Source organism: Vulpes vulpes, chromosome 13, assembly GCF_048418805.1.
Source record: "Vulpes vulpes isolate BD-2025 chromosome 13, VulVul3, whole genome shotgun sequence".
NCBI classification, from domain to species: domain Eukaryota; kingdom Metazoa; phylum Chordata; class Mammalia; order Carnivora; family Canidae; genus Vulpes; species Vulpes vulpes.
The window spans coordinates 31,451,578-31,466,050 of record NC_132792.1 but is presented as its reverse complement, the minus strand read 5'-3'; the positions used below and the strand labels follow the sequence as shown (position 1 = coordinate 31,466,050).

General features: G+C 34.3%; 1 protein-coding gene across 2 annotated transcripts in view; it reads right to left on the bottom strand.

Moving 5' to 3' along the window:
* LRP12 (LDL receptor related protein 12) overlaps positions 1 to 14,473 on the bottom strand; it is a 73,123-nt gene that overhangs the window by 18,227 nt on the left and 40,423 nt on the right. For both annotated transcript variants that reach the window (XM_025994839.2, XM_025994840.2), the window contains one exon: positions 2,442 to 2,577. In XM_025994839.2, coding sequence (XP_025850624.2) covers positions 2,442 to 2,577 — 136 coding nt within the window. The remainder of the gene's footprint in view (positions 1 to 2,441; positions 2,578 to 14,473) is intronic.

Here is a 14,473-nt window from a genome sequence, read left to right as displayed (position 1 = left end):
TCACCCAGTTACCCCATCCTCCCACCTCCCCTAAGTCTACTTTCTTGAGCAAAACACCCTGACTCCAGTCCTTGGCTTTAAGCAGGGAATTAAAATCCAATCCTCTATATCCTCTTGATAAGATGGCTTTTGTTGATTTTGGTAAGTTTCAAGGGAGGAGAGTGAGGTAAAAATGCTCTCATGTTACCATCTTTAACCAGTTTCATAAAGGAGAGCTCTAAGTATTGCTCATATATTGTTTATATAATTTTAGTTTCCTTCTTTGATCTATATTTTAATTTGACTTTAAACTCAAGAATGAAGGTTTTTAACATCTGTCTTTTCTAGATAATCATATACTTTTTCTTTGACTTGTTAATATGGTAAATTTAAAATTTTCTAATAGTGACTCGCTTTTATGTCTAAATAAGCTGCATTTGATTATGGTATAATTTTTTTTGAACAGTTTAAGATTATACCAATATTCACAAGTGAAACTTTGTGTGTGTGTGTGTGTATGTGTGATCCTTTTTAAAGTTTGGTATTAAATCACCTTCTGATCTCATTAGGCTGTGTAAATCCAAATTCATTAACTTCTTCTGGAACTTAGGAAGTTTTCCTTTAGATGTATGACTTAAATCTAATTTTGTTCTCCATTTCAGTATTTTGCTTGGTTTTAGTGTTTCTCTGCAAAATCTCAAGGGTCCAATACATGTTCAGAATCAAATGGCAATATTCCATGTAGCCTCCTCCATGCTGGCAAGAATTGCCAAGTTTTATGGAACTGAGCTGGTAGGTGGTAAATTTGGGGGTGAGTTTTTAGGTTAAGAGATAAAAATCTCCAAAAACTCTAGCTTTATGTTGAAAGAAATCCAGTGTGTGGTATCCCTATGGTAAAAATGCTATTTTGTAATCATGTTTATACTTAGTCATATTCTATAAGTAACAGAAAATAGGCATACTGTCCCAGTTCCAACACTGGCACTGTTGCAGAAGGATAATCTTAATGGCACATGCTACCAGTCCATCAGGCAAGAGAATAACACTTCTCACAGACAACAGTTTCTACACAAGCTCAGCTCCAGAGTTCCAGAAGATGTGGCTTGGGGCAGAAAGGACCAGAGAAAAACAAACCAGTTGGTCCCTGTTTTATGGCTTCCACAGAAGAAGGGGGATAGAACACAGTTGTGTTTCTCAAGAGACACTGGCTGTCTCATTAGTTATGGGATATAAATAAGGAAGATGGGTGAAATAGATAAAGGGGTTAAGAGGTACAAACTTCCAGTTGTAATATAGTAAGTCACGGAGGTGAAAAGTACAGCATAGGGAATATAGTCAATATATTACAGTAACATTGTGTGGTGACAGATGGTGACATTATGGTGAGTACCGAATAATGTAGAGAACTGCTGATCAGTATGTCATACAGCTGAACTAACATAACATTATACATTAATCGTATTTCAAAAACCCCCACAGAAATAGGCTAAACTTAAAATCTTATTTTTAAAAAATGTAAGAACGATTTGAGCCTATGACCTGCCAGGTCTCTTCTAAATCTGAAGTCCCATACTTCTTACTTACAAAAATGTTACCAATGAAAGAATGTTGAAGATGCCTTTGTGCTATTGCAGATACTGCCTCTGTGATAGGCATGACTTTCTAATTTGTGTTTCAGTTCCAACCATAGTTCTTTGTTGAGGCATAGTATTTTTTTTTCCTCCCTTTCCAGAAAAAAATTTTTTTTCTAATAGCCTTGATATAATTTCCTTAGGCAAGCATTATCTAGTTCTACTGAATATTTTCTCTTTAGTATCTTATTCCCATAATGCTTTTCTAGAATTTTAAATGTTTTTAAAATGAATCTTAATCTTATTTATATTTATTAGAATCTTAAACTTTTGTTTATTTCTCCTAGGAGTATCTTTCATTTTGTATCCTAGCAAAAGTTCTTTTGTTTCAAAGTTTTAAAAAAAGAGATTTTTCTAGACACATTATCAGCTTGTTTCAAGTTTTACATACATACATATACGTAGATAAACACTATAATCATGTTTTAGCTTGTTAAGATAGAGGACTCTACTAATGAGACTAAGGTTATGGGCTAGATCTCCAAATGGATTAGTGAGTTTTGTTTATTTGTCCCACAAAGATTACACTCTTGATCCTAACAGGCTATTGTGCAAATGTGCACCTTTTGTTAAAAGGTCGTCTAAAAGAATATGGATGGCTCAGTGGAAATCCATTACCACCATCAGAAAATATTCAAAACACATACCCTTATAGTAGGGGAAGAATGGCTATTATTCCTACCCTTAATATGGTACTGGTAGCTATAGTTTATTACATTTTTAAAATATTGTCTTTTTATATAACTGCATGCTGAGTGATAATACTGGGAAACTGATTTTGTATTTTGTAATAAAATATTACATAGTAATTCAGAAAGGTATCAGATTTACCTTATAGTAATGATTTCCCCTGGATTTGCCCGTATGAACCAGCTGCAGTTGATTTTGGCAGGATATTCAGAAGGCCAGCCTGGGCTTGTGATTATACCACTTGGTGCTCGAATTTGTTCTGGAGTCTCTCCACAAGCTGGAAGAAGCCAAAGCAATCTTAGCTAATTATTATACTTTAAAACAAAGCAGTAAGTAAATCAGTGTTGATTAAAAAATAAACAAAAACAAACCCACACTGCAGACATCAAATCATATACAATAAAATACAGTATCATCAACCTTAAAGATCTTTTATTATTCTAGTAAGATATTTTATTTTCTTCCCTTTTGGTCAAATTATCTCATTCTAATTAAGTATACATTTTGGAGAGGCATGGAAGTTTTCAAACTGGACCCCTTTCAATAACAGTTTAAAGAGTCAGGATTAATTTACTAGGTTTAGCCATGGCTATTGATCAACTGATCCATCTATCTTTTTTTGAAACTCACCTTTTAAATTCATTTTCTTTATTTATTATAAACTATAAAGTTCCATGTTTACTAAACTACTATGTTTAGATCCTTAAGAGGACCATTTTGGTTTTTGGATACTTTAAAAGACTATTATATAAATAGTCTTCTTAACAAAATAATTCAGGGAAGTATATACAAACACAATAGTAAGATGCTGGATTGTTAAGAAGTTAGTGGATGATTGGATAAAGACAGCAAAACACTATACTTCAAAATTATTGCAAAGTAGCTATTTAACTTATTTTGTTCCTATTTTCAAATTTTATTACAGGGTGATAAATGATTCCTAAATTATTTTAAAGATAAAGGCTTGAAAAGGTGATTAAAATACCATTATGTTTAGATATCTGAATTTTATGAAGAAATACAGAACATGCTTAAACTACTACCAACACTTTTCTGGTTTATTCTCCTTGCACTATCTTGAACTCTCACACTGATACATACAGTGCACATCTGACCTATTCAGAAGTTAGCAGATAATGTGACAATTTATTCTCCCTCAATTTAAAAAATAGTCATTGGGCTACAAAAAAAAATACATAATGAATGTTTAAGCTTTCAGTAAAATTTAAAAACTTAGAACCTCTTACTTGATGTAATTTCAACATATTAGATTATTTGATTTTTAAAATAGGAGCAGATTAGATGCAGCAAATTAGAAGTGAGGGGAGTAGCTACTATGGGTATAGAGACGGTTATTAGAAGTAATGGGGGGCAATTTTCAGAATAAAAAAAATACGTGCCTAACTAAAAAAGCACAACATCTCAGAACTGTATAATACTGCTTATTTTCCAAAATGTAAGAGAAGATTCTCTTTTCATAATAATTAGCAGTCATACCTAGCTAAAAGAGTTATTGAGAGAATACATGAATCCATGCAAGCAAAGTGCCTAGTGTAATATGTGGTCTGAACTTTGATGCTTTTTGAGTTCTGCTGTTTAAAAATTAGTTCACCCAATTTGTAGATAGGCAAGTATTCCTATTACGATTATAATGTGTAAAAATGGCCTTTATAACAGAGGTTACAGTCTATTCAATAAGGTTAGAATAAGAAGTATACTATGCAATTAAATAAATTTTTTATCTATAATGATCAAAATAAAGCAAGCTACATTGCTCAAAGAGTCAATCTTCATTTCTGCAGAATAAACCATTTCCTGAAGAAAAAAATGTGATCTAGATTTTAAAAGTATACTTTACTGAAGAAAAAATGTTCATGTCTAAAATGGGTCTACCCTGGAATTAGGGTACATTGCACCAAAGGGATATTGTTTCCAATTACTTTTAGAAAATAGCCTCACAATACAGAATACAAGGATATAATATATCAAGAGCCTATTACACATATTACTGCACATCTTACTTCAACACTTATAGTTGAAGCTTCCAATTTTTTTTCTTGTTAAATTTCAATTTGAGTAAAATTTCCCTTACAAAATTTTTAAAAAAAAAATTTGATGAATGATACTTTAGAAAAGGATTGAATTTACCTAAATGTGAGCTTACTGACAATGAAGTGCCAGAGTTTTGCTTTTAACTTTGCTCTTATGAGTTATCATCATAATAATTAAAGAAAAAGACATCCTAAGTCACTTATAAGGACTTTTTCTTTCTTCATTAGCTCTTGCCAAAGCATTTGGGAGTAGTATACTAAAACAAAACCAGGTAGGAATGAATAACTTAGAGCAAAGCAGACAATTTGTTATTTATTTATTTATTTATTTATTTATTTATTTATTTATTTATTTATTTATCTATTGTTAGCCTTTTAAAAATGGATAGAGCTGATATAGGAGAAAAGCTAGGAAGAATTTTACTAGGTTTTATTAGGTTTTGTTTTAAATTTCTCCCCCCTGAATACCTGAGAAACCCATAGGTGGTGCTCCTATACCAAAAACTAAGTATGTTATGTTCTGATAGGGATGGCTCAAAAAAACTGTGAATACTTTACTTTCTGTAGATACAACTGCCCAAGGATAAGATACACCATCCATAAATAAGAATGCATATTTTAAGATTTAGTATTTTACATTTCTAACTGAATAAGAGCTTTAAAAACAAAACTATAGTATCATGTTTCTCCCTTAATTGGTTATGAATACATATTTTGACTTAATTTTGCACATTTGCAACATGACTGAATTTGGCATTTTGTTTCAAATCCAGCTGGTGGCTTTTTATCAACACATTTTTTGCATGTACAATACATTGGGCATGTAGATAAATATACTCTAGAACAACCATTGCTTATTCCTTTCTCTAAGAAAGAATAAATTCAAATGCCAAGAGTAAGATTAACATTAGAAACCATTAAGAAAGTTTTCTCTTTTGGGTTAAGAATTTGCACATATATAGATCTACATATATACACGTATGTTATGTACGGTATCTATCTATATATCTGTATCTGGGTAGATTTGGAATAGTAAGACCTAGATGCTATCTGTTCTAACTGCTATTCACTGGCTTTGTCATCGTATAAACTACTAAACCTCTTTGGGTCTTGGTTTCCTTATGTATTAAAATAAGAAGGTGCTACCCTAAAGTCTATTTCAGCCCTAAATCACACCCACCCCCATCTACCATCATCATGATATATTTCTACTGCATTTCTGATGGCTCATCAGGATATACTCATAAATTTTTCCTTATTTTCTCACTTTTCATTTTCTCTTTGGTCTATTGAAACCAGACTTCCAATTCTTAACTCCATAAAAATCTTACTAGCAGGCAAGAGCATCAATGACCCCACTGCTGAATCCCAGGGATGCTCAATCTCCATCCCACTTGATCTCTCTGGAGTATCTCAGAGTGATTTGTTTTTTCTTGATACCATATACTACCTTGACTTTGCTGACATCATTTCTTCTTGCTCTCCTATCTGTGACCATTCTGTGTTAGTTCTCTAGCTCTAGATCATCCTCTTCAACTAGCTTCTGGCAGGCTGGTGTTTGCAGATCATTCCCAAGCCTCCTGCTCTCCTCACTCTCTGTGGAAGGTCTCATTCCCCCCTACAATTTCAGCTATAATCTATAGTTCATGGGCTTAAGATCTTTAATCCAGAGATTTTTTTTTTGTAGTCAAATGCCCACTAGACATTCTAACCTCAAATTCAACATGATCAGAACAGTGTATTTCCCAAATCTTTCTTTATCCTATGTTCTAAATCTTTATTGTCTTAGGCATCAGCTGGTTAAAGGAATAGTCACCTAATTCAAATAAAAGGGAAATTTACTTTAATATTACAGGTGATTTCAAGGATTTCCAAGCATAGGAAATAAATCAGGACTTAACAGAGACTAAAACCAGAAATTTCCAAATACTGAAACTACCTTTATCACCTCTTAGGCCTGCTTTGTCTCCCAACATCTACCCCAATTTTCCAAAAGACTTTCTCAGAGTCCTCTATTTTTTTTAAAAGATTTTATTTATTCATTTGAGACGCAGAGATACCAAGAGAGAGAAGGAATATGAGCAGGGGGAGGGGCAGAAGGAGAGGGAGAAGCAGACTCTTCCCTGAGCAGGGAGCTTGATGTGGGATTGGATTCCAGGACCCTGGGATCATGACCTGAGCTGAAGGCAGATGCTTAACCATCTGAGCCACTCAGGTGCCCCTCTGAGTTTATTATTTCAGTGTCTTCTAATGATTCCCCATTTCTAACTCATAGTAACCCTTCAGCTCAAATATCTACATCACCTGTAATTTTGTTTTTCTTAGTTTATTATATTTCTATTAGCATTATTCATTTTATATCTTTTTATATGAAAGATTTGGTTAAATGTTTGACTCTTGGTTTCAGCTCAGGTCATGATCTCAGGGTTGTGAAACAGAGCCCCACGTTGGACTCCACCCTCAGCAGGGAATTGGCTTGAGGTTATCTCTCTCTACCCTTTCATCCCTCCCCCCCAGTTCACATGTGCATGCTCTATTTTTTTTTTTTTTTTGGCTCTCTCTAAAATACATAAATAAATCTTAAAAAGTAAAAAAGTAAAATATTTTTAAAAAATTTTAAGTAATCTCTACACCCAATTTGGGGCTTGAATTTACAATCCTGAAATCGAGAGTGGCATGCTTTACTGACTGGGTCAGTCAGGTGGCTGAATTACACTTTTAATTTTGATTAAATTGTTCTCCATTAGAAATAAATGTCTTCAAGGAGTAAATATGAAGCCCAGAGGATATGGACGCAAAGTCTGGACTTATTTTAGGTATAAATATCAGAGGTATTTGACTGCATTAGCATTTGGATTGCTACTTTGTCAGGGCTATCCTTACAAAGCTACATAGTTATAAGTGATCTGTACCAATGCTACTTTTCTCATAAGCCCTGTTAGTTTAGTGTTTAATTTTGTAGAATGTGAGATTTTCCAGAAGTGATTGTATTTGTGTTTCTTCATTTTGCTTAATAGATCTCTTAACAACCAGTATCAACTTCTGGTTCTTAGAATACAACATTTACAAAAAACATATACAAGTAATTTACTCTGGTCAGTATCTTTAGGTATAAACAAGCATTCAGGTATTTTGGATGATGATAATTCACTATCTCTACTTTTGATAAATGAAACAGAAACTGCCTAAAGGGTTTCAAATGTTCATTCAAAAGACAGTAACTTTCCAATTGGACAGCATCTTCTCCGTATGATTATGTAGTAAATAGGTTATCTGATTAGCTCTAAAAAGCCTATTTAATTCATAATGGTCCTAAGAGGGCAACTGGAATGAAAAAAAAATGAAAGAAAATGGCATTTTTATAATGCTAGTGGTTAAGTTATACTCAAAGGCTAAACTAAATATATACAGTATTTAACTTATCCTGTTATCAATTGAGAAAGGGAGAATAACTGAGGAATGAAGAGGTAGAGATTCTCTGATGGTGTTCTCAATAAGATTTGGTATTAGTTTTCAGCTGGAAAATACTAAGATCTCACTGCACAGTTTAGAAAATGACAAAACTGAAATACTCAAGACTTCTTCATGTTTAACCTGATACTATTTCAATACTCTCAAAGAAAAGCAAAGAACTATGGTTTTAAGCAAGATTAATGCACCATAGTGATCAAATTTAAAGAAATCATTTCAAAAATAGGAAGTGTTCAAAAAACCTCTATTTTATAGGACACATGGCAGAGGAGAGGAGAGGATGTCAAAGGAAATGCCCTTCAATTTGAGATTTCACGGTTTTAAAGCCTAAGAGAAAAGGGGCAGGCAAGGAAATGTATGATTAGAGCTGAACTACCTGTAAAGGAAACAAAAATGACAATTTCCTATTCTACAGATGAAGAACTGCGTTTCTTTTCAAAGCTGACAAGAGTTGACACTTTACAACTTCAAGTAGTTGAGACTACAAGTGACATGGAATCTTTGTGCTTTGGTTTTAGTAAACCACAAAACTGAGATGCAAATAAAAATCAACTATGCTTTACTGACCACTGAGGTACATAAAATACATATGGAAGGCACACAAGAAGAGCATTTAGAGAATTCATGTTCTCATGGAAATTGCAGTTTTGTAAGAACAAGATATGCTTATTCACTTAATCCAATAAACATATAAACAGTTTAGAGAACATACAAAACAATATAGTCCTGAAAAATATAATGCACTTTAATTTTAATGCATGACACAGGCATATGGCATTATTAAACAGATACAAAGAGACCCACACATACAAAAACACCCCTGCAATATGTAAGTATAGCACAGCGAGGGCTTACTTGACTATATTAACATAGCATTTCTTTCACAAAACAAGTAGGCAGTCATAGTAAAGAAAGAACACATTACAAATCAGAAAAATTTAATGACCCAATTCCGTAGACACCAGTCAAGCCAAGGTAGGCTTCTATGAAAAGAAGTAATGTGATGCAAAGAAAGAAACTGGTGAGGCACAGAGGTCAGCTAAGAAGCAAATACAGAAGCTCCTCGAACCTGTAAAATTTTACTTCGCAGAAATTTCACTAACAAGAATAATATGTTCAGTCTGTTTATAAGCAAAAGATAGCATTTATAATCAGTGGTGGTCACTATCATTTGGCTGTCTCATTTTTCAGAGTATGGTGTTTTTATAAATATTAACTCCATTATGGCTGATAATACAAAAGCAATTCCAAATGCTGAAATCACTAAGGAGAAGAATTTAATTCCAATGGAAATAGATGTTATTAAAAAAAATGCCATCTCCTAGATAAAGAAGCAGTAAGCAAAGGGGACTACGGAATGGCCACAGAGGCTGTGAGAAAGAAGATTCTGAAGGCTGACGAGGAAATCACATGACACATGGAAAAAGACTGCCTGTGCGAGCAATACCAGGTGTTGAGACATGGAAAATTAGGATATGCAGACAGATGATTAGCATGAAAACCAGACACCTACTGGTCCAGTTAATTTAGGAGAAGGGCAGCAGTTTGAAATTTAAAGGTTAAGTATGATACACAAGGCTAAAGATTAGATTCCTATTCCAAGTCAGAGGTTTATGGTTTGTTCATGAGTTGAAGGCCTGTGCATATAATCAAAGTGAGGAGTGTGCGATCAGGCCTGTGGATCCCATGACTAATGATAATGTTGCTGTCTGTCAGGTACTTCCCTTTAAAAAAAAATTATTTTAGAGAGATGGGGGAGGGGCAAAGAGAGGGAGGGAGAGAATCTCAAGCTGACTCCATGCTGAGTGCAGAGCCCAACATGGGGCTCAATCTCATAACCCTGAGGTCATGACCTGAACTGAAATCAAGAGTTGGATGCTCACCCTACCTGAGCCACCCAGGCGCTTCTCAGGCACTTCCTTTTAACTCTTAGCGTTATTTAATTCTTAGTACTATAATTCTCTTCTTCTTATTCTGATTTAACAGACAAGAAAAAAATGGAGGCACAGAGAAATCAATTTTCCTAAGACCACAAAAAAGCTAGTAGGTGTCACAACAGGGATACAAACCCAGGCAATAGGCTTCAGAGGCTGCACTCCTAACCAATATGACACACTACGGACCTATGGAGCTCCCTATGACACTTGGAATAATTATCAGGAAGATAGAGGGAGCTGCCTCAACAGAATTTCAGTAAAGATAAAAAGTAATCTATTTTGGAAAAAAGTTCTCTTGGTCCTGTATAAACAAATACTTACTTATAGGTAAGACATTTAGGGCATGGGGTAGAATGGCAGCATAAGTGTAGTGAAGGCTGATGGAGATGTTTCAAAAGAAAGCAAAACAGAGAAGGGGGAAAGGAGGGAAGACTAGGGGACTAACAGAAGATGACAGTATTCTTAATGTCTATGGGCCATTGAGAATACTGGGTAAGTTATCAAGTAAGCATTAGAATCTGCAGATGAACAAAGTGCAAGAATGGCCCTTTGTCAGACTGTCCTACAGGACATAGCTAAACCCTGACAACCTCCACAGGAGACAAAACAAACCCATCATTACGAAGAAACGACCCTAGTTTGAAAGTTCTCTTCTTGGAACTTTACTGGGTTTGTTACCCATCCCAGTGTTTTGACTTCTTTGACCTTTCGTTGCCCAGACACCTTGAATACCCAGTATGTGAGCTGAGCTCTCACACAGTATAAATGTCAGAATAGTCAATACACTGAAGGTGGACAGAACTGGAAAGAGACAGACACTGGACATGGGGAGTATTCCCTTAGATGCACTCCACATTTCACTCCAATTTTTTCAGCAAAGTCAGAAAACTGAACTTCCTCTTTTTAAAAAATATTTTATTTATTTATTCATGAGAGATAGACAGAGAGAGAGAGAGGCAGAGACACAGGCAGAGGGAGAAACAGGCTCCATGCAGGAAGCCTGACGCGGGACTTGATCCCAGGTCTCCAGGATCATACCCTGGGCTGAAGGCGGCACTAAACTGCTGAGCCACCTGGGCTGCCCTGAACTTCCTCTTTTATGGAAACAATTACTAGCACTATAACAACAATATTTACTAGTCTAAGATGGAAAGGTTTTTAATTGTCATTTAAAAAATAAGAATCAGCACAAGCAAAAAAAAATTATATTAATTTATCACTCCCACTCAGGACTCTCATTATTTTCAAACCTAGTACTAGAAATCACACATTTCTATTTCGAGCAAGAAATCCTACATCCAGCTGCTTATAATTAAATGAATACTCCTTTGCATTAGCACAGATACTTAAGAATGAATGTAGGAAAAAAAAAAAGAAGAATGAATGCAGCAATATATTTATTCCTATTATTTTAAACAATGTTTTTTGAGGGCCAAAGTATTTCATGTGGTCTTTAGCTCTAATCAAGACAGGTAACTCTTTAGTTTCTTAAAGGTCACTAATGTCCAGAACAAACATAATGATCCAAAGCTAAATGGCAGTAAAATAAAATGTATTTTTTAAAAAGTCAAAAGAGGCACAAAATATAGGAAAAGGAGGAAAAACAGAAAAAAAAAAAAAACCCATACAGTTTTTTCCAGTTCCAAAAGGGTCATAGCACAATATGAGTAAGATAAGGAGAGTAACCTTAAAAGAACCATCCAAGCAGCTTTATCCTAAAATTTCTAAGTTGTAAGAGTAATTTTGAATTTTGCCAGCAAAGCATAAGATAAGGTAAATAGAGAAGATTCAACCTTTTATACCTTTTTTTAAGGGCATAAAAGGGCAATTTTTTCCTGTAAGGACATAAAAACTATTGATATGGTACCTATATTTTCCAATTTAAGTACTACAGAAGACTAAAATGCTAAGCAAGCTACTATTTCTATTTCTTGAATAGGAAAAAAAAAATAATTTTGAAGCTTACTGTGCAATTCTTGCTAGAAAAATAGATGAGGTAAAGCAGAAATCAGCATCTGAGCAAACATAAATTGGCCTTGATGCTCATGATTTTCTAAGCCATCTTTATCAGTTTTGACATAGTTTTTTAGTATACTCACGTCTTTTTTTATAGGGTGTTCTAGTCTTAGTGAACTGTTAAGAGTGATACCCAGAAATAAATACACGATCCAGAATGTGTTTAGAAGAGGAGTAAAGAAGCATTCCCAGGGGTGCCTGGGTGGCTCAGTCAGTTAAACATCTGCCTTTGGATTGGGTCATGATCCCAGGATTCTGGGATCCTGCTCAGGATCCTGCTCAGGCTCAGCAGGGAGCCTGTCTCTCCCTCTCCTTTTGAGCCTCCTCCTCACTCGTGCTCACACGCACTCTCTCAAATAAATAAGTAAAATCTTGAAAAAGAAGAAGAAAAAAGAAGAAGAAGAAGAAAAAGAACTACTACTACTACTACTACTACTACTACTACTACTACTACTTTCATCTACTTTGTTCTGGATACTGTATTTCCAGTACTATAGCTTAAGATCAAATCAGCTTTAACTGACATGGAACTATTAATCAACTGAAATTCAAAGTGGGATCCCTGGGTGGCACAGTGGTTTGGCGCCTGCCTTTGGCCCAGGGCGCGATCCTGGAGACCTGGGACCGAATCCCACGTCGGGCTCCCGGTGCATGGAGCCTGCTTCTCCCTCTGTTTGTGTCTCTGCCTCTCTCTCTCTCTCTGTGTAACTATCATAAATAAATAAAAATTAAAAAAAAAAAGTCCACTCTGCTCATCTGCCAAGTGACTGGCTTTTGCATAACAGCTGCATGGTACACCCAATTCAAATTCAGGCTTAAGCAAAAGCACAATTAACATGCTATCATACTTTGAAGAATTATTCTCAAAGTAGAAAAAGAATTATTCTTTTTACAGTTACAGAGTAAAAGAAGTTACAGAGTAAAAAAGAAAATGTCAAATGTTTGACTGCAGTGTATTAATACCTTCACTGGATCTGGCCCACTCACCCCAGTGGGTGAGATTCACTTCCACCATCTAAGCATCACACACTTCTGTCATGTTACAACCTGTTCTGTTGATGGTCTTGGTGTTTACACTTCCTGTTCTGATGCTGAATTTATGCACTGCTTCTTAAAATAATGTTATATAAAATTATACTATAAAATAATCTTGCTATAAATATGCAATTGTTCAATTAAAGACTATAATACATGAAATATTATGATTATGATTATATAATATAGAACTATGCTTCACATAATATATTAGTGTATGATAAAACACTGTAGTATTTAATTATATACTATGCAATGCTACATACAAAAGTACAATACATAAAATTATAATACTACCATTACTTAGTTTCAAAGAGTGCTCTACTCCAGAAGCTTAAGCATCTCATAAAATCTCTGAATACAGGCGATGCCTTTAAAAATTAATAGTATCCTAAAACATGTATTACTTTTTAAAAAATGTACTCTGTCTTGTATTCTCTATTCACTTTATTCATTTGAGGGAGAGTTTCTTGGCTTTACATTATGTTCTATTTTTTTATATTCTGAAATCCTAAAAATCCTAATGGGTTCAAAATCACCTAAAATATAATAAACTTTCTTCCCTTTCTTCATTTAAAACATGGGTAAAAGATACACTATATAATATTGGTCAAAAGAACTGATGAAATTCTTATTAGTAAATTTAGTAGGAAGTCTAGTATTTGAATAATTGAAAATATTAAAATCACATAGGAAAGGTGCAAAGGACCACTCATACCTGCTTTATTCATGCAACTTCTCTATATTTAAAAAATAATTGAAAACTGCTATCAAATAATTATAGTTTAGGTTTTATTTTCTTTGAAAAGATCTGAAAATTCTAGGATAACAGAAGTGTTTTCAGACTGGATGATCTTCCAGGGAAACTTGAATACGACATTATAGTATTTAAGCCTAAAACAGTAGCTAAAAATAAAAGCCACTTTACTATAGTGCTCTACACTAATGCAAAATATTACTAATTAATTTGTAAGCAAAATAATTGCAATTTAGAAAATAACATCCTAATTAAAAAGGCCACAATTAATAACTATTTGTTTTAAAGGCTTATAGGATCAGTAGTGTAGTAGGCCTTTGAGTACTAAAATACAAATTGTTAAATGCAAATACACAAACACAAAGGTGATGACTTTTAAAAAAAGATGTATTTATTTATTTGAGCGAGAGCACATGTGTGCATGAGTGAGTGGGGGAGGGACAGAAGGAAAGGATCTCAAGCAGACTCCCAACTGAACAGGAAGCCTGAAGTGGGGTTTAATCCCACAACCCATTAGATGATGACCTGAGATTACAACCTGAGCCAAAACCAAGAGTTGAGAGCTTAATTGACTGAGCCACCCAAATGCCTCGGTGATGACTTTAATAGAATAAATATTCTGACAAAACAAAGGGAGAATAGTACTTAAAAACTACTTGAAGTCTATTTTATATATTCTGCTAATTCAGTTAATATGTGTATTAAGAAAGAAACTTCCAAACTTGATATTCTCTTTCTCAGCAATCAGAAATGTGGCTTGGCCTCACAAAAAATTCCATGTTAAATATAAAGTAGACTCAAGATCAAGCTAACCTCAGCTACAGATATTATAAGGTAGGAACATTTAGAAGCTGCATCAATGATGAATTGGGAACAATGTGATAATCTTCACATGTAAAAACTTTC